The 21,259-nt window shown below is 39.7% G+C and overlaps 1 protein-coding gene across 5 annotated transcripts in view; it reads left to right on the plus strand.

The window, feature by feature from the left end:
• Nucleotides 1–1,063: 1,063 nt before the first annotated feature.
• LOC103481739 (rho GTPase-activating protein 44-like) overlaps nucleotides 1,064–21,259 on the plus strand; it is an 83,180-nt gene continuing 62,984 nt past the window's right edge. For 2 of the 5 annotated variants that reach the window (XM_008437459.2, XM_017310854.1), the window contains exon 1: nucleotides 1,064–1,601. In XM_008437459.2, coding sequence (XP_008435681.1) covers nucleotides 1,549–1,601 — 53 coding nt within the window. In that variant the 5' untranslated portion in view covers nucleotides 1,064–1,548. The remainder of the gene's footprint in view (nucleotides 1,602–21,259) is intronic. The other 3 variants (XM_008437461.2, XM_008437463.2, XM_008437462.2) reach the window with 3 other exon arrangements.

Here is a 21,259-nt window from a genome sequence, read left to right on the forward strand (position 1 = left end):
TGGATGGATGGATGGATGGATGGAAGAGCACAATATAAGTGTCACCGCTTAGCTTAGTCATCTAGATATAATATTCTTTAGCTGACACTTCTGTTATTTATATATTTGTCAGTATTTTGTGGTGTCACTAAATAGTGCTTATAATGAGGTGAGAATAAGTGGCTTCTGTTTATTTTGTCACTTTTGCCACTTATGCTTAAATGCAGGATAACTGACCTGGTACGTGAGAACAACTCCTTTTTGTCTTTTGTGATTTTGAAGCACTTGCAGCACTATGAAAAAACTTTATTTGTGCCGTATCAGTATTTTCCGGTATTTTTAATTCTTTTTTATTTTTTTACTTTTTTGTGATGATATGATTAATTAATGGAAAACAAAACTATCCAAACAAACCCCTTTACGTGAAAAGGTAACTGCCCCCTAAACCTGCTTGTGCCACCACTGGCTGCAGCAGCTGCCATCAAGGATTTGCATGGACTCTTTACAATATTTGCTTTCTATGTTGTGAACATGAACACTGAACCTAACTGAAGCAGGTGAGGCCTGCGGTGCCTCAAGTATTGTTCTAGGCTCTATTGTGATGACCTCCTGGATAACTCTTTAATGTTCTCTTAGAGTCTTCAGAAGCCTGAAGACACGTCGGGCTTCTGTGTCTTCAAGTTAACCGACTGGATTCATTGGACTTTATACGTAAAAATAATCAAAATAAAATAGAATAGAATGCAATAGAAGTAGCTTTCAATGTCCCACATAGGGGAAAGGAAAGATATGTAGGTTCACACAAAGCTTCCAAGTGTTAAATATATATATATAAAAACAAGATTAACAACAACAATAAAATTATAATAACACTATTGTACAAGGTAATAAAACATATAGTGCAGTTACCAGAAATAGAAATATTGTACATGATCCAAGGGATGTGCAGCTGAGAAGGATGAGGGGTTTTTTTTCTTAAAATGAGCATAATAATGTGCATGTGTATTGAACATCAAAAAGATAGCAGACTGATAAATGCTTTAATGATTTTCTTTTATTTTTATACCAAACTCTGACCCGTATTAATGTTGCATCCTGACTGTTGCCGTTTGTGAGCAACCCACTCACAGCGGGAGACATGCTACGCATGTTGTTTGAGGGGGAGACGGGATTACTAACCCACAGCAGTGTGTGTGTGTGTGTGTGTGTGTGTGCGTGTGTGTGTGTGTGTGTGTGTATTAAATTGATTTATTTTTAGAACGGAACTACGTTTCCCATGATGCACCAGCAGGGAGCGTCGGGCTGTCAACGCCGGGGGAGAGGAATCGGTTCAGCATCTCCGGAGCTGCGGAGCGAAGCGTAGGACAGAAACACAGTGTTCACAAACACAATGAGCTGGAATTAACTCACCGACTGTCTGCCGCGTTGGTCCGCCGCGATGCCCGAACCGGATATTTAACGACCGAACCTCCTCGTCTGCTTCGGATCGGCGCGGAGAGCGGACTTTAATTCATCAATGAGATCTGCGGAGAGGCTCTGCCGCTCGGTGGAAACGCAGAAAAACACAAGATGAAGAAGCAGTTCAACCGCATGAGACAGCTCGCCAACCAGACAGTGGGCAGGTAAGAGAGCTGGACTGATGACACGAGGTGTGGATTCATGACGCGTCCTTGCCGCGTTCAGCTGCGCTTTTGGAGATCTGTCACCAAAGTCGTTTCCTCGATGCAGCAACATTTGGCTTGGTCCGCACAAAGCGTTAACTGTCAGTGCGAGTGCCACATAATGTGCAGCTGTGTGATTGATTGAGCTCAGCAGGGAGGAGCGTACCCGCACACTGATGAGGAGGGAGCCGACATGGTACCCAAGAAGCTGGGCTGCTGCTGCTGCCCACCGACCAATGACAGGCAGGCGCAGGGCGGCTGCTGCTGGCAGAGCCTCCAAGCACAATACAGCAAATGGGTTTTAATCAGGGAGCAAGAGCACATTTCACCGGTGATTAGTAATTGTGAAGTGATGGATAGTTAGGGTCAAACATTCAGCATACTCTCCACTGGAACTTTCTCAGGTGACAGAGATCTGTTTGAGGGAAAGGGATCACATGATGCCAGCTTCAGGTTGTACTTATGGGGGTAACATTATCCAAGTATGTCCAAAATAATAAACTGGACCGGGCCACACAATTTTGGTTGAAGTCAGACCTGACTGTGATTTTTCTGTTGAGTTTATTTGCATGGTGCCACTTCACATCTAATGTCATCTCAAAGTACTTTACAAGACAAAAAAGGCCCATTTCATATTCAGTTAATGTACATCCTGTTACACAGATTCATAAAGTCGGAATAAAACCTTTTTCTCATGATTTGAGCCTTATCAAAACTTTACCAATCAATCCATTACAAAAAGGGAAAATCCAAGTCAGCCCAGTGATTTCCTTGAATAGAAAATTGTGAGAAGTTCCCATAATAAACTAAATATGATTGCTTTGTTTAATCAGATTTGATTGTATTGAATTTGAATAGACTAATATAAACGCATCCATTTCTGTGTACAACTTAAATCTGTTTTATGAAGTACTAAAATCAGTTTATAACACTACTTGGTAAAGTCGTATGCGTGTGGATTGTTTCTATGATTTTGGACCAATCTCATCCTCAGTAAGCATGTGGCAACAGGGAGAAGATACAACTCGCCTTCCCCTTTTCCACTTCCAAGGAAAGTTGAAATACCCATACCAGGCCAGTAGGTGGCAGTAATGCTGACACAAATTAAATGTCAAGTATGTTAATAAACAAAGTAACAGCCTGAGCCTGACCTGTGAAGCTCTATTTCTATGCCAAAGATTGGAAACACAGAAGGGAACACCGCCTGAATTCAGAAATCCGATTTGGAAAGTCGGTCTCCAAGCAACCCGAAATTTAGTATTCAAAATGGCTGCTCCTCCGTCAGGGTTTCAGATGTAAACTATTTGCTAGGTAGTTTGCATTGAGTTTCACCAATGTGACATGAAGTTGAAGTCCCATACCACCTTTGTTGCGAACATGCTTGTTTAGTGTTTGAACCCATAAACAGAAATGCACAGATCAGGCATAACATTATGACCACTCAGATTAGTGTTCTAATGCCCCTTGTTTTGACGTTGATGGTGTGTATCTGGTCCACACAAGCAGCAGATCCTCTAAGTCCTGTAAGTTGTGAGATGGACTCTCCATGGATCAGCTTTGTTTGTCTAACATATCCCACAGCTCCCACGCCTTATGTAGGCTATACCATTTAATAACAGCTGCCATAATGAAAATGCAACGTCTTATCCTCTTTGCTTGTCTGTGGTCATAATGTCATGCCTGATTATTGCGAATAGTTATCAAATTTTATTTCCACTGGTAGCTAGTTCCACCAAAATTGGCCCACAGGTTTTCCAACTCGCTAGTAGAACAAGCTCAACTTGAGCTTGACGCCGTTCCCAGATCTGAGCTTTGACTTCTGAGACAAATCAAACATAGCATAGATCTGCATTCTGCTTGTCTCAGAAGCTGGAAATCTGGGAATGCCACCACACCCTTGTTGACAGCGTTCCAGCTGTAAGTTGACAAACCTGTCAATTAGCTAAATGTTGTGCTAAGAAACCTGTTGCTAACTATGTAAACCAAAACAGAGGTGCTGTTAAGATCCTGAAACGTATTGGGACTCAGCCCAGAATAGTTTTCTTTTCTCACGTGAAAGCTCTGTCCACATTTAGAGGAATAATTTTCCAAATTTGGTCACTTTTTTTGCAGTGTTTGCGTGTTTTTTGTTTTTAATGGAGAAAAAAATATCCTGTTTAAAATATGCACAGAACCTATAAGCGATGATTTTTATTTTATGATTGAGAATCGTAAAAAGATTTACTTGAGAAATCCCATGTCTTGGTTTTCATAGACGGTGGCCTAGTAGTTCCAATTTTTAACTAAAGAAAAATCAATTTCAGCTAACCGTAGTGCCTCACATAATATCAGACTGCACAATAATGATTGATTTATTTGATACTTGTGGACATGTTTGAGGCGAAAGTTGATACTACAGACATATCTGAATCCGAATGCTTATTTAACTTCTTTAGTTAGAAAACTAAACCAAGTGTTAGTAAAGTGTTGTTTTTGGCATTATATTGCTGTTTAGTGGATGTAAATTCACTTTTCCCTAAGCGCGTCATCAATACCACGGCCTCTTTCGCCTCCGATTTCTTAGTTATGCTTTTAGTAGGTGTTGTAAAGTCTTTGTCTGTCTCTGTTTGTCAACCCCACCCTAAGCTTTTTGCAGAAAGTCAGAGTCATGTGTCAACACTGCACCCCGGGCAATTTGGGTCACGTGTTAGTCAACTCTTTGATGATGTTAGGCAAGTTCGAAACACATTAATTGTCATGTTTGGAAATGACACTTGCTGGATCAACGAGGCTGATTGAAGCTTTTTTTATTCCTGATTAGTTGAGGCTGGTACAACCTGTTTGTTTTGTTTAGCTCGCATAGCAATAACTGACTTATCACTGATTATAGGTTTTAAAGTGACGCTTGTGTGATATATTCACGGATTGAGAGATAAGATGCTTAGAGTAGAAAAGTGAAAATGAAATGAATAAGTAGATGGGAGGTGGTTACCTTCAGTGGTTCTGGGCGACAGGCAGGAACTGGCTGTAAACATCTTCATCGTAGTTTCGTGTTCATTCCTCTGGTTTCAGAAATTTAGCTGAAAGCAATGGCAACATTCTTTCAAATTATATTTCCTTACTTTTCCTGGAGTTTGTGATGTACATTAGATTCAGTTGTTCTTTATTTGAACAATACTGAATAGTTTGGATACCAAAACGCTGACTGGGACCAGATCATGTCTAAAACAGGGTCTGCAACCTGCAGCTCTTTGGACCTTCCACAATGACTTTTATTAGCTGTGGCTGAAAGTTATACATATATAAAAACAAATAATACTATTAAACATGGATTTTAAAACAAATTCAAGTCTTTACTGTTTTTTTTTCTTTTAATAATTTAATTGAATTTCCACACCAAATGACACTAAAAGTACCCTCTTTGTTTTTCTGTATATTAAAACCAAGAACTAGAAATAAAATGGTGGCTCTTTAAAAATAACAAATTTCCTATAGTAGATGTATATAAAGAATAAAAAATCGTAATATTTAGCTGGACTGGGGGCAAACATGGCTCTTTGAATGGTAAAGGTTGCAAACCTCTGGACTAAAACAATTTAGAAAAAGCTTATTTCTGTGATGTAGAAACTGGTGTGTATTTTTGTGAAACTACCTCCTGTAACTAATCATGTAATTAAGGCCTGTTGGGATATTTGATTAATAATTTAAAATATTGTTGAATATTTTATATCATTACTGTTGTTTTTTAAATAAAATTGGCCCAACTATGCCCAAATTTCTATGTTTTCTTAACCTGCTGAAGTTGTTTCCAATTTTTTTTGGTGCTGTTTACTTACAAATTAACATTAGCACAGTTGCACAGCTATCTGCTACAGGAAGTTAGAAAAGTAGCAGCTTAAAACACAGATGAGACATTTGGTCACTATATTTGATTTATTACCTGTTCTTTTTCTTTGCAACCTTTTAAGTAAATAATATAGAATTAAATTTTAGTCGTTATCAGCGATGTTGTTTCTCCATGTCAGCATTTATTATGATAAAATTATTGGTATATTTCCAACAGCGCCTGCAATTTTCTCAGAGGTTGTAGCCTTTTATTGATTAGCAATAATCTGAGAGGTCCATTAACCCTCTGACAACATTAGACTGATTAGTCTTAGATTTGGTTATGAGTGGAAGTCTGAGTATCCTATTCCTCCAGTTCCTCTGCTTTGCATTTACAGTCATCTCCACATCCCTGCATCTGTTTTGTTGTGCAGACAACAAGGGCGTCCTCGCTCTAATGAAGTGTGCCCCCTTTAGGGCGGCACTGCTGCACCGCTCCAGTTGAGGATATAGGTCAAGAGAGGTTCAGACAAAGTTAAATTCATCTCTCAAACAGTCTGCCTGGACCATTAATCCTGTGTAATGCTGCATAAACTGTGCGACTGAATGAAAACGTGTAGCTCTGTGTGTGAGCACAGCGGCGTTGTGGCAGGAAGGGAACGGCCTGTAATCCTCTTTTGGCTCTGTCACTTTTCCTGCTGGGTGTTTCGACTCATCTTCTCGTTTCCATGTTTGTGCTGCTGATAAAAGAACGTGTCTGGGTTTCTCACTGGTGCATTTGCTCGTGTCGAGTGATACGGTTTTGCCCAGGGCCGGCACTTCAAAGGAGGCAGAGTAATTATTTAAAGACGGCAATGGATTGAAATCTGAGATATGATGAGACACAGATTTCTGATCTTTATCTAACTACATCAGATAAAAGAAAATTGTTTGTTTTCTTTTTGTTTCTGTATAGTATTCAAGCTGCAGGTGACAGGACACAAGGAACTGCGTCGACATCGTCTGTCAGCTTTGGTGATTGAGGAGAACACAAGAAATTGTTTTAATTTTTTTAAAGCAGCGTATCATTAATGGCTTCATTTCCTGCACCGCTGTTTTCTTTGTCACATTCCAGGCTGTGGGAAGAAATAGCGACTGAATGATTAATTGATGAGCGAGGGGCCAGTGATTTTTTTCTATTTCTTTTTTCTTTCTGTACGCTGTTTATTTCTGGGTTGTTTCCCTCTGCCTCCATTTGATGAAACCTGAGGAGCGACCTCGTAAAACCAGCCTTGCATGTCAGGTTTTATTCGATTGCAGGAGGAGGGATGTGGTTTCCCTGCAGTTCTCCACAGGATCACAGTCTTGCGCTCTTGTCTGTGTGACACAACCGGAGCCAAAAGCTTGAACGATTTGGTGCTACGATTAATCAAGAAAGGGCACATTTTTTCCTCCTTACAAGTTTTGGTCCCGCTTCAATATTAAGAATATTGACGGTTCATACCCAAAACTGTGCAAGTCAGTGTTTACTGTAACCTGTATAAAAACAGTTCAGAGGAGCAAAATCTGGGTTTGCAATTATGAGCCATTTAGACAAGTTTTTTAATTGTGAAGAAATCAGGGGAAAATGTGAGCTTGAAACAGTTTTGACTCACCGTTTAGCTCAGTGTTTGAAGCTTTTTGGAAAAAGCTGTGTAATGTCTCATGCTTTTTCTCTACTGTATATATTCCTTATATCACGTGACAAATGACTCATGACTCATGACTAAAAGAATGAGATTCATGCTGCTGAAATGTTCCTCAATTTGTATCTTATTCTACTTTTTAAGTGTTTTATTCTGTTTATTCATCGTTTTGTTTTTTTTGTAAAGCGCCATGGTCAAATCCAGCCAGTTTTAGATACATCATAAATAAAGTTGGCTTGTCTGCAGGGTGTTTCCGCTCACACTTGGGGATGAGATGAGGAATCATATAAAACTAGAGCTGAATATTACTTTTGACTTTCTACAATATCCGAACATGCAGGTTTGTGTCTTTCCAAACTGCTATGCTAAAATAAAATAAAATCTAAACTGTAAAACAAGTTTTTCAAGACGTTGACTCAACCCTGACCCGACTGGAAATCCAACCTGACGAGTTACGAGTGCTTATTGTTTCATAAAATATGTATTTACTTAACTTATCTTCCTTCCACTTGAAACAACTCCAAATAATTCCCCCTCCTTAGACTCGCGAGACATAAAAAGTTTCTTCTCTGTTATTGTTACAGATTTATGGGATCAAACCAGTAGCCACCAGTGCGGCCTGTTAAACCAACACATCAAATGAAAACACCAGTTTATGCATAACGTGAGGATTTAAGGGATTGCTTGGTTTCTTTATTGTTGATATAAATCACACATGAACTGTATAAAACTTCACCCTGTGCAGATCTTTCAGATCAACAAAGTCTTGTTCCGGCTGCGATCTCTTCTGCAGTCAGACGCTTTACGGCTCTATTTGCAGCGCTCAGATTTAGTGCTTATAGTTGTTTTTGGACAATTATGGATTTCTTCTATAGGTTGTATTAATATAAATGGCTCCACAGAGGTGTAGAGTAATTACCCCAACATGTTTTTTTTTCTCCTTGGCTGCCAGACAACTCAGCTGAAACATAATGAACTAATTTGTCAACGACAGGGCTGTTTGTGCACCTGCTAATTTCTGAAACATTAATTTTTTTAAATAATTTATTGCCCTTCATTTGAAACACAATAAGGTATTCAGGCTGCTATACAGTAAGATATGTGAAAATGTGCTTAGAACGAGCTGAATGGACCTGACGTGGATGGCGTCGTGTTTATGGCAGGAGGTGTTGCATCTCTGCAGGCTCAGCTGAGGTGTTGATTTACAGTAGGTGGGAAAGATTTTATTAGAAGTGCATCAGATTTGTTGAATGTCATTTAAGGCCGTGGTCAGTGGATAGCACCAAGTAGTCTTATCAAGTATTTGTGGTCTAGTTTCTAGTGCAAATATCTTAGTGCACTTGAAATATGACAAAACTAACATACAAGTAACTTTTCAGCAAGAAATAGGACAGGATCCTTAATATTGATAAAAGAAATGTACTAGCTTCACTGGTATATTATTTCACTTATAACAAGACACTTTCCCCATTTTATAAGTGAAATAATCTGCTACTGCAAGTAGAATTTTATCATAAATATTAAGGAATTATTGACTTAAAACAAGCTCCTATGTTGCTGAAAAGTTACTTGTAAGTTAGTTTTGTATTATTTCAAAAATATGTGCACTAGAAACTAAACTGAAAATACTTAGTAAGACTGCCGCGTCAGCTTTGTCGAAGGAAATCTTTCGCTTGGTTATAATTTTTTCCTTTCCAAATAGAAATCTGAAAAGTGTGGAGTGCATTTCAAATGAGACTGCCATACTCTTGTACCTCTAGGTAAAATCCTGTGTAGCCAGTTGCCTTCAGAAACCCTTCAGCTGTCAGAGTCTAATTGTGCACACATTAATCTCAGCGTAAATCCAGCTGTTCTAAGACGACCTTAAGGGTTCGTGAAAGATTACAAGTGGATAAACAGCAGAAAGGTCAGAGATAATGTGGAGAAGTTTAAAGCAGGGTTAAGTTCTAAAAAAATGTTCTGAACTCTCGCAGAGCTCTGTTCAATCCATTATCTGAAAAATAAAAAGTAGGTGGGAGTATACATGGCAGTCCACCTATGCTGAAAGCCTGGGACAGGAAAGCATTAACATATTCAGAAAAAACAGCCTAGAGGCTCATAATAACTCTGGAGGAGCTGCAGAGATTCACAGCTCTGGTGTTTGTTGACTGGATAACTCTTATTTGCGTATCTGGGTTTAATGCAAGAGTTGAATGAAGGTCATGAGAAGTGTTGTCTGTAGGATCAGTTTTATGTATAAAACTAAGACCTGGTGCCACTGTGTGTCTGTCCTCTGGTTTAATGTGGACAATAGGCTAAGTGCAATTTGACTGGTCAATTCACTAACAGGAAAGAGCAACCCATCCTTGCACAGGACCGGAAACAAGTTCACCAGTTAAGAGTGGAACCATTACTGCAAAAGACACAAGCAGTAGGAAAAATACATCAAGAGATACTGGAAAAAAAACCTCAGAAATTAAAACGTATTATAACATGTTCTAACATGTTATAACATGACAAACCCCCCCCCAAAACATCTCATAAATGTTGACAGAAGAGATTCACTTGCTTTGTTTCTTGAATTGTATGGAGATTTGTAGTTAAGTCAGCGGTGAAATATGTTTACGGTGCTGTCAGTCAAACCGCCTCTGAGACATGATCTTGTTTTTTTTTTGGGGGGGGGCGCCTGGGGATTTTCCGAAGAAGACGTTTCTGCCAGTGGAGCGTTAAGAAATTCACTGGAGTGTGTTGATGGAGTCGCTTCTCGGTTTGTTTCTAGGCCGCGGAGGAGCCAACAAACAGATGACAGGGGCGGCTTTTCAAACAAATATTAGGAAATTAGACATCAGGCTGCTGCGTCAAGAGTGAGACATTGATCTTTATTTCCTTTATCTAAAAAGAAAAGTCTAATTATCTACAAGTGTAGCTCAGTGAATTAGAACATTGTCAACGAGTGCATTTATTTCAGGAGTTCAGCTCAAGTGTTATTCTGCATCTGTTAACTTGATGAAAACCCAAAATTCAGCGTTGAACTTTACACAGATCAATAAAAATGCAACCATGAAAGATGGCTGACCTGACGTCTGTCCAACAGACACCCTCCATAAGGCTGGCTGTCAAAAACTATATCATGGTGTAATAATTGAAAGTTAAGTGGAAGGAAACGAACATCAGGATTTTATTGGTTTTCTTTGGATTTTGGTTGCCAGTCTATGTCAGACATTAAAGTCAGTTTAGATTCTCAAATTAAAACCAACATAATTGTTTTTGTCATTTCCAGTGACATCACATCCTAGTATATTTGATAGTTTGCACATCTCATTTGAATAAAACAGGAATAAATTATTCAACAGTGACCCCTGGGGGACCTCACAGGTAATGTTCAAACTGTTTCCTCAGTAGCTCTTTTAAAACCTTTTTAAGCACCAGTCCTCTAATACCAAATATTTCCAAATAATTAAGAAAAATCATAATTTGCTATTGTTTTTGTAAAGAAGCTGCACTCACTTAAAATAATTTTTTGGAGGGATTTCATTACTCTTTTTTTTTGTTGTTGTTGTTTAACAAATACAACTTCACAAATTGTATTTGTAAAACTCTGAAACAGATCAAGATACATTAACAAGAATCAAACAAAGACTAAAACCCGGCTCTGACGCAGCTCTAAAAACCATGAGGTCATAGTGGGCTCCACCTAAAAACGCATGGCTCCTCAGAGGGCTGTTAATCCCAGCACAGGAAGTGACGTCACTGGGAAGAATGAGAGGGACCTCCCTAAAGCCACTGAGGCTCACTCACTGCGTGTGTTATAACAGAATGTGACCGTGAATGGACCTTACCACAGGGGCCGCGTTTCATTGACTAATGCCTATTTCACGTCACAGCGCAGCTCCCACGTGCGTGACCGTCTCACAAACACAAGCTACAGTAGTAAACATATGCTAATGTACATTGTGGACTAGCAGACCGACAGAAAGTTTTTGTGGCAGGACTCGAAAAAAAATGGTTCTCCACTGTCAGTGGGGTATCTGTACAGGCGATGTCAGGTATCCTCATCGTATTTGTGAAACTAAAATTCACAGATTTCCAAAATCTGAAACGGAAAGCCTTGCTTGGATCAAAGCTTGTGCACCACCGCATTTGCAGCTCAACCGTCGTAGGATCAATAAGAACAAAGGATTGTGTGCTGCTGGTGTAAGTATTATTGCTTTGCTTTCTTTGTGTTTAGTGAATGAAAAAAAGAGTCAATAATAAACACATCCATTATGAAAACCTTTTAGCCAAGTACAGCATAATGGCAGWACCGATACAACTTCTACACCTTGAAGCCTGTCTGTTACAGCATTACGTTAGCTGAACAGATCAATATGCAATGTGTACCGTATCTGACATTAATGATTTTATTTTACCTGAAAAGGCTTTTTACTAAACTGTAATCGTGTTAGCCACACTAGCACCGAGTACCGTGTTATCAGGCCTAGGCACATTCGAACATTTGCCAACAGAAATCAGTGATTTCAAAAGTAACCCTCAAAACCACGAATGCCCGACTTACCCATCCTTGCAAAAACAATAGGCATCAGTGATCTTGTCCACAGCTATATTTATGCTGAGGATGTGAGGATCTGCTGTTTTCCTCATCGACCGGTAGCATTTAGCTGTGACGCGCACAATGTTAGAGGCATCGCGTGGCTCAAACACCTTGATGTCGTCCAAAAAAGATGACATGAACTTGTTGGTTCCCCTGTCCATTGTTGTGGCTGATATTTTTTGAAAATCCGGCAGAAATGCTAAACTAATCGACTCAGAAATACTCTGTAGAGAGTGTCAGTGGAAATGATAGACGTCATGTTTACATAGAAACTAAGAACCGCGAGGCTTTGTTTGTGAGACATGCAGCCATGTGGGATTTTAGAGGGGCGTTTCTGGACGGAGCTTGGTAAGGTCCATGCGGTCCAGTGGAGGAACGTTGCTCAGGAACGAGACGCAGACGCGCTGACGTCAGGAGGAGCGTTGCCAAGCGACGGAGTAGAAACCGGCACTTCAGCATCCTGTCAGAACACGACGCTGAAACGACAACCGGTCTGGATGACAGAATCTCTGCGGGCGCCACAGGTTCATGTTTCGGCAGGAGTTCAGCTCAGGGACACGTTTTTAATCCCTCCACCAGGAATAAAACAGCTGAATCTCAGTTTATGTTGTTTAAAGTACAAAGAGGGCAACGTTCGTTTTCTCCAGCACCTTACAAAAAGCGAACTGTTAGTCGCTGCAATGTGTTTCATTTTAGATTTCACGAGTCAGGCCAAATCAAAGCGAAAAGATAAATTTAAAACACTTTTTACAAATATAAATCTGGCAGGTATGTTGTTTATTTTCAGCTCCACTGACTCAGTACTTTTAGAAAAGCTTATCTTTTGTGTTTATGTTTCTTTATGCTCATTGCAGGGTCAACCTGCTTCACAGTCTTGCGTCTTTTGCAGCTTGCAACAGGTTCCTTTGTTTTTAGTTCACCGCCCTGTTGAGGAAACCTTTCCCACAGCATGATGCTGTCACCAGATGTTATTGTGATATGGCAAAGAAAATTCAAACCTATTTTAATAAAAAAGACATTGCTTAGTGGTTATTTTCGCTGACATTATATAATTAAAACTTATTTATTTTTATCTGGAGGTTTTCTGAGCTGTTTCAATTTGCACACAGAGCAGATTTAGATTGCCAGCTTTTGCGTCACTGCAGCTGCTGCTTCGCTCTGTTTTCTTTCTGTCTGGTTTGGAGTCGAAAACCAGGGTTAACTTTTGGTTAACAACTGATGCAACAGCTCTGCTCCTCCATGAATGCTGGGAGATACAATAATAAGGGTCGCAGTTTTCATGCTTTTAATAGACACTGAAAAAAATAAAGAGTATGGAGGGGGAAAATGTGTGTCCTGATTTAATTTCCTGTCCAGTTGTCCAAAAGCTGAACCCATCTGTCCGTCGACCGGTCCGTCCATCTGTCTGGTTTTGCTTCCTCCCACTGAGCATTTTTGATTCAAAAATTCAGTACAGCATTGTCAGCAGATAATTGGTATACATGTGAAAGTTTGCAGAAGGTGTGCAGTCGGGTTTGGACGTCTGTTGAACTGTAAGTGTGTTTGTTGAGAATAAATCTCAGAAACGAACACTGAGCCCCAGGATGAATCGCTGCTTCGCTGCTTTGTGTCCTGGATCTGCCTGGATTGGTTTCTTTTACAAATGCAAATAAATTTACATCACTTAGGAATATTGTAAAGTGTCTTGTGTACGTAATGAGATCAAACTGGGATTTAACTATTAGTTTAAAAAACATAAGCAGACCTACCAGGTCATTTCACCTTTTTCATGTTTGTCATTTTCTACCGTGAATGCCAGTTTGTTTTTCAGCTGGAATGAAACGGAAACTCGTCTGTCTCAACCTTATGCTTCCCACCCGTTCCCTCTCACATTAAACAACGAGCCATCGGAGACGATGGGCCGAGCTGATTGAGGAGACTCGCCAACCTCATTATTTACACATTATCTGGTGCAGCCAGCTCTGCTTCCAGACTCATTCAGCTCCCGCTCCGAAAGGAACGTCTTCACGACGAAGGGCTTCAGTCTCATCTGCTCATCTGACAAGCAGACACATTTCTGTTTCCTTAATATGCGACTGTAGCTAAAAGAACAATGTTTGTAGGATTGAAAGAGCAACTAATTGCTTTGTTTTGTCCAAGTGTGAATGCATGCGCATCTCTGTGCATAAAATATTATCGAAATGTTAAATTATTCCAATAATTAAAGCTTATGTATTAGCTAGATTTGTATTAAATTTCAGTCATTTATTCTGATAGTGATGGCTTGTTGAAGAAAATGGCTGCTCACGCAGTCCTGTATCTGATCACATTATTGAAATGTTAAGTGGAAGGAAAAAGTTTGGTAATAAAAAAGAAGGTTTAAAAGCATCAGGGATTTCAGAGAGAGAGTGACAGCAGAGCTACCGGTGGGTTGCGTTAATGCAGCTGTATGAGTGCATATACTCTGCATACATGGACGTACTTTTCAGAAAAATACGTTTTATTGGCTGTATGTAATTTCCTCAGAAACTAATTTTGTTTTTTTAAATTATCTGTAAGCCACAGTCATCTGAATTAACAGAAGTAAATGATTCAGATTTATCTCTCTGTGTGTAACGAACCTAAACAAGTTACACTTTTTAAATTGAATCCCTCAAATCAATTATGATTTTAACAATCGTATAATTTACTGGGATGTGCCTCTGCCGTTAAAGCTGGTTGCTTCATTAGAACGAGTCCCGTTTACGACCTGCTGACTGTGCAGCGAGCCTGTGGGTGAACTTTCAGTCCGACAGGGTGCATTGTGGGAGGAAAACAGCTGTCTGACACGGCGCCGCGCAGGTGAACGCCTCACCTTTTTCCACCGTACCGGCTACCGGCCGCGTTGTTAAACTTTAATGCAGAGTCAAACCCACGCGGCTCAGATGTCTCCTCCTCACCAGCTGCGGCGTGAGACGAGGCCGGGGTCAGGGGTCAAGAGGACAAACGATCACGCTCACATTAGTTTGTGTTTGCAGTTCATTAAAGTCTAATGATGCGTGTGTGTTTGTCGTTGTTGTTGTTGGGTTACGGGGACAATTGGAGATGTTTCTGTTTTTCTGGTTGCTGTTGAAAACAACAGTTGCAACAACGACTAAAATGTTAATTAAAATGAAAATAAATGGAGACATTATGTCTTATTCGGCAATGAATACTACATTTGTTGTTTTAATTTTAAAATATTGCAAATATATTTTAAAATTTATTTTAATTAAAAAAAATTATATTAAAAAAAATCTAGATATATTCTCTATATTTCTGATTTAAAAAGGCTTTTGTGGTTGTAGGTAATCCTGCTGTGTTGCCATAGCGATGTAAAAAAACATGCTCACTCCTGCAGAAAGCCCTACGGACTGACACTGAACACCCCTGACCTCAACGCTGTAGGGTAAATATTGTTCAAATCTGTTTTCAGTTGTTAATAGGAAAACATTTACAGCTCAAGCTGTTCGGTGCAGAGGCAGAAAGTGACTCTTAACATTTGTATTTCTGTTATGCAACTACAAATCTGTAATCACCGGGAATGTACCAATCAAAAAGCCTTTGATTCCTAATCAGTCCTTTTTTTAAAACTCCCGCCTGCTAATGCCACTTGATCAGTTTCCAGATTCTGTTCAAGAGCTATAAGTGACAATAAAACCTGCTTTTCTTCTTTTTGAATAAACTGAACGTTTAACAGTTCTAAAAAAATGCTTTATTGTTAAATAAAAAGGTTATTCTTATTTTCTATGAAAATCTAAGGTGCCACTTCTCCTAGACATTTGCCGTATTGTCAAAATAAATAACAAATTTAATAAAGGAAAAAGCCTTGCTTTTCTTTTAAGTGTTAAATTGACATTTATTTGAACTATACTGGTGCATTAGGAAGACTTTCAGCTGTAATTGATCTTTAATTATTGATACATGGAGCAGATGTGTTGTCTAGAGAGCAGTCGCTGTTACACAAACAGAATTTTATGAAAAAAATAACCAGTCAATTTGTCTTCAGCATCTTAAATTAGCATTAGCATAATGAGCTAGCTTAGCACTCTTAAAAACATTTCCATATCCTGCATGTCCACTGATGCGTAAAAAAGGGGAAAAACCTCAGTTGAAGCTGAACGATTAGACCACTGAGAAACATCTTTAGAAAATATTTTTGTTTTTAGAAGCTTCTTACTTTTAGAAGTTTTTAGAAGCTTCTTTGTTTTTAGAAGTTTCTAACCTTCATTTCCAAACACTCAAAACAACAAGCAGTGGTTTTTTTCTCAGTTACAGCTTCCGCTCAGAAGAGTGTTAGGGTTGGTGTGAGCTGGCGCGCCACGTTTAATGACCAATAAAAATATCAGATTTGTAATTTCTAAGTGACTGACCGTCAATCAGCAGTAATATTGAGTGATTCTGATCGCAAGACGATTTTTCTACAACTCTAAAAATCAGCGTTTGCCTCTCCAGACTCAGGATTGGTCTCATATTTGTGTTTACTGCTTTTGCAATGGAATTAGTCTTCTTTTCCAGTTATGGAAACCCAGTCTGACTGGATGACGTGGAGATGAGAGCTGTGTGAGCTTCAGACCATCTGGTGCATCCCGTCTTTGACCTCATGATGCGTCTTTACGGCTGGACACTTTCTGTTCAGTCCCAGACCATCTGATATGATCCACAGATATAAATATCATTACACTAATAGTTTTTTTTCTTTTTCTGTCACGTCATATACCATTTTAATTACATTTAAAGACCTGGAAAGTAGATAACCAGGAGGAAGTTTCTTCAGTTTTTCTCCTGATACAGAATAAATGTGTTAGAGGGGAAAAGCAGAGCAAACAGAGGCAGAAGTTTCTCTTTTCTGACTGACATCGCCGTACTCGGCTATAGAGCGCTTTAATCGCTGTGCTGGTTTCCGTGCAGGAAACTCCATGGCAACAGTTGAGTCATTTCCACGGGGAGCCGCTGATGATGCAAACACCCCAACAGCGACAATGACATAAACATGAAGTAACAGAGATGATGGGTGTGTTGCGGTGATCAACTCTTAGGCTTATCTAATCGTTTAAATGCTCTTTTGTGTAAAAGAAGAAGAAAAAAAAACTGTGTTGAAGCGTTTATTTTCTTCTTCCAGTTGCAGTCAATTTTTTCTTCCCTTTATATTATTTCTTACAAATTGTCATTTTCTGCAGCAGCTCTCTCTGCTCAAGCCCTGCACGGCAGTGAACCTGCAGCGGTGCCAGCTGAGTGGCTCATAACAAACCACAGCAGCTGGCTTCGCTCATTATCGGCCACAAGTAGGTGAACGGAGGTAATTGCCCTCAGACTAAATGGCTTGTGCTGCTCTTTTGGAAGCTGCAGAGGTGCCAACGTCTGAACCAGGCTGAAAGCTGCACTGCAGTAACAAAAAGTATTTGGACACTTACATTTTTTTCCCCCCCTTATAGATAGATAGATAGAGAATATATCGAAATAATTCTGGCCGAGTGTGAGTAGTAATTGCTCTTTTTTAAAGTTATGAATTGGAGTGCTGTGGTGGCGCAGGGGCAAAGCACAGCCCATCTTGAGGCCTTAGTCCTCATGCTGGTGGTCGCAGGTTTGATTCCCAGCCTGGTGACATTTGCTGCATGTCTTCCCCCTCTCATAACCCTCTTTCCTGTCAAACTACTTTCAAATAAAAGCCACTAGAGCCAACCAAACCTTAAAAAAAAAATTATGAATTACCTTTTTACTGCCTAACCCACCGAATCAAGAAATCACTTAAATAGGACTTTCTGGGCTAAGAGAATTAGGCATCATGCTTCAAACTTAATTTGAGTACATTTATTCACTTATTTTTAAAAAACATCTCATTTTAGAAAACAATTGTTTTGAAGGAAAATGACCAGTACGTTAATCATCTCTGTAAAATTAATAACTGTAACTGAATCTTTTTTTTCCCCCCTCAGCATCGTGTACATGATGCAGATCGGCCTAAAACTTAAATTACACAAAAACCCAGCCATCTCATCCAATGTCTGCGGCTAAACCACAAAGTCTGAAACCCTCTGGACTGGACGGCCTGTTTGACAGATTCAATTGCATTTCAGCTGTTAAAAAGCATAGCAAAATTCAAGAAGAGATCAAGATAGATTCTTGTTTTGAGGAAATACTCTAAGTAGATCAGATACAAAAGCTAATATCTGATTAGAAATTAGTTTACCCTCTGTTCTCTCAATTTATCACCAAGTAGAACCTGTTCCTTACAGCCACTTCTGGGACCCATTACAGCGTTTAAAAGCAGGTTAAATGTTAAACTTGTCAAAGATCTGACGCTGTGTTAACAGCCAGAAGCTTTGCAGTAAATCTGGTTTCATTTCCGATGCGATGAAGCTTAAATCAATTCATGTTACTTCAGTTCAAAGCAAAACAAACTCTTGTGCATCGTCTGAAAACCTGAGATCAGAAACGGGGTTGAAGGTTTTTCTCTCCTCTTCAGCTCAGTCCAAGTGTTTCCCAGAGTAGACTATAAATAGCATTATAGGATTTCCCTGTTATGACTCAGCTGCTGAGTCATAAAGTACCAGACAGCCCACTTTCTCTTTGGGCTATTTATTTTACACGGATATGTGAAATCTAAACTCATTCACCCTACGGACCGGGAAGAAATGTGAAACTTTCAGAGGATTTATTAAGATCTGAAGCTATTTGCTGCTGTGATCTAAAGTGTTAAACTGTGGACTCATTACATTACTCTCACAGTGGGTCGGAGTGACCACATACAGCTTTAATGCTCCGATCCCGCGGAGGCAAAGCGGACCATGTAACCTGACTGGAATAGCTCTGCTTTTTCTCACCAGAATAATCTTCTCGGGGAAGTTCAGTTATGTTCAAGTATCAATATAATTTTAAAGGTTTTTTTTCAGCACTAGAGGCTTTTATTGAGCAGTAGGTAGTCAGAAAAAAGGTTGGAGAGAGAGAAGGGGAAAACATGCAGGAAACGGACCAAGACCGGGAATCAAACGCTGAAATCTTACAAGCATATTTTCAATAAACTCCACTACTGATTCTACAAGAAACAAAAAAAATAATAAATCAGGAGCTGAGCACTTATTAAGGAGCTAAAATCCAGAGGTGACTAACCAGCTGCTGCCTGTTGTTAAAGGAGGTGAATGTGAGGAACCTGAATAACATTTGAACTTCTCCTTTGTCTTGTCTGCTGTCAAACTGTGACTCCTTCATGTGAAGCAGCAGATTGAAGCTGAAGGGTTCACGGCAGGAAGCATGTGTTGGGTCTCCCTGCGCTGCAGAGTGAGAGGTGCAGAGAGAAACGTGCGATTCACGTCCCAGAGAGAATTTCAAAAAACATGTTTTCTGTCAGAGTTGGGAAGGAAACAACAAAACGGATGATGGATGAGGCAAAGGCATTTATCTGAAAAACACGTAACGTAAGATAAGGATTTTACTTCTAACGTTCCTTTCAACAAACTTTATGCCTCTTACAAGTTGGGATGATGAAGGAGAATATTTTTGCATCAATGCCCTGCTGAAAAATTCTGTGAGAAAGAAAGATTTTTATTATGCAGCTGTTCAGGTGTTTCAAATAGTTTACATTGTCATGCAAAGTAGAGAGTTTGTTGACAAAATGTTCAGTTAGTCTTATTTCATCAAACACATAGTTCTAGTTAAGTCAGATTCATGAAACTCCATGATTTTATGTCACTAGATAAAAGTAACGAAATTAGATTTTCAAATGAGCTGAACATAAAACATGTTGAATGATGCTGGATTGATGACTCAACTTCCTTTGGGTCTATCTTCACCCAAAGATAGATTTGTTAAGTTCCCACATATTTGAGGATCTAATGTAAATTATTATCACTCCTCTGCAACACGAGAGAAATTATCATACATTTTTTTTATCATTTCTATGGTTGCTACAGGGATTGATTGAGAAAAATGTAATGGACAAGTCTCCATCTGGAACTAAGCTGCCATTAGACTTTAGACTTTTTGAAATATTTAAAGCTTTTGCTCTGTTCAACTGTGCAAGAAATGTCTGCAAAGAATGGAGGTTAGTGGGGGAAAACGCATGCAGCTGTAATTGCAGTGAAAAGTGATTCCGCAGAGTAATAATTCAGAAACCTGACTACAAATGTGCACACAGATTTCTACATATTTTGTAAAAAAAAAAAAAAAAATAGATGAATAAAAAATCTTGTACATTTGAGTATGTGGTTATAGCAATACTTCTAGAAGGTACTGTTAATGTGCTAAGTGGGAGAAAGTTGTTTCAAACTCAAAAAAACCCAAAAGATAAGGAACTCCTCAGAAGGTGATAGATGTTTCACACCCTAACACCAGCAGTTTCCTCCACTGTGGGTCAGATTGAAGCACAACTGAAGGGGAGCTAATTGACTCTGCTGAGTAATGAGACTCATCGTTCACAGTCAGTAAAAAAAAAAAAAAGACTCGTCTCCGTCCCAGGAATGATAAATCTCCGCTCCGTTTTAACCGCTGTTGCTGCTGCCGGTTTATGGACGGCGCCTGTTTGTCACGCATGGAGGCGTCAAATCACACTGCGCTGCACTTTGTCAGCCTTCTGTAACGGCGACAGCAGCTGTGGGGATGATGCACCGTCCTTTTGTCATCACAAGTTGACTTCAAGGACTTTCTGCGCTGGGAGGTGGCTAAGCGTTTAGCCATTATTGACGCAGGCCGGCCCTGAAGCTTGTGGACGGGGATGAATGAATGAGAGGGACGTTCGCGTTTTTTGTCAGAAGGTTGCTTGGCGTTTGAAGCGCTGATGGAAGAGACAGACTGCCATCTCTAATGTTTCACCAGATATCTATCGATAATCATCTTGTTTCAGATAACTCGGACACAATTCCTTTAAAGGTTTCTTCTTTTTGTGGCTTTTCTTTCAATAGCTTTTCCGAGTTGGCGTTTATTATCTCCAAAACTCTGACAAAAAAAAAAAAAAAAGCCAGGTTTATGAAGAGACCCACAATAAGTGCTTTAAAACAAGCTAACCATGGCGCAATTTATTGCAGGAGGAAACTTCATGTGACTGCATCGTACTCCCAGAATTTACAGATGAATATTGTAGTGTTTGTGCTAATGGTTTTTCACATGCAAGCCAAGACCCTGTGAGGTGAAATGTGTGTGGGCAGCAGCTGTGCTTTCCTGGGTAAACCTTTGTCTTGCTGTCATTGATCTCTGCCGCTGGTGTGGACGTGTGAACTTCATCTGTATCCAGCATTCGGCTGTGCTCCTGTTCGGTTTTCCTTTCCCAATGTTCAGATCACAATGTTCAGATCACACCCTTTTTCGTAAAGAAAAAGGGTGTGAGAAGCTTTGTGATTCCTGTGTCCTGGTACGTGTGGATCTCTTCCTCCAGAATGTTTCAAGCCGTCTGTCGTGTCTCAGCCTCCTGAAGATAAATGATGCAGGTGATGACTCACACAGCCAGGCTTCCCTCATCTGCCTTTCCTCTCAGTTTAACCTCTCAGGAGGAGTTTCTTCATTGACCCGTCCTGCTGCCTGTCGCTGCAGTGAACAGAAACAAAACAAGAACCTGTAATACACCCACCAGTCTGTTTCTTCCAGGTTATATA

The sequence above is a fragment of the Poecilia reticulata genome, linkage group LG19 (assembly GCF_000633615.1).
Source record: "Poecilia reticulata strain Guanapo linkage group LG19, Guppy_female_1.0+MT, whole genome shotgun sequence".
Taxonomy (NCBI): Eukaryota; Metazoa; Chordata; class Actinopteri; order Cyprinodontiformes; family Poeciliidae; genus Poecilia; species Poecilia reticulata.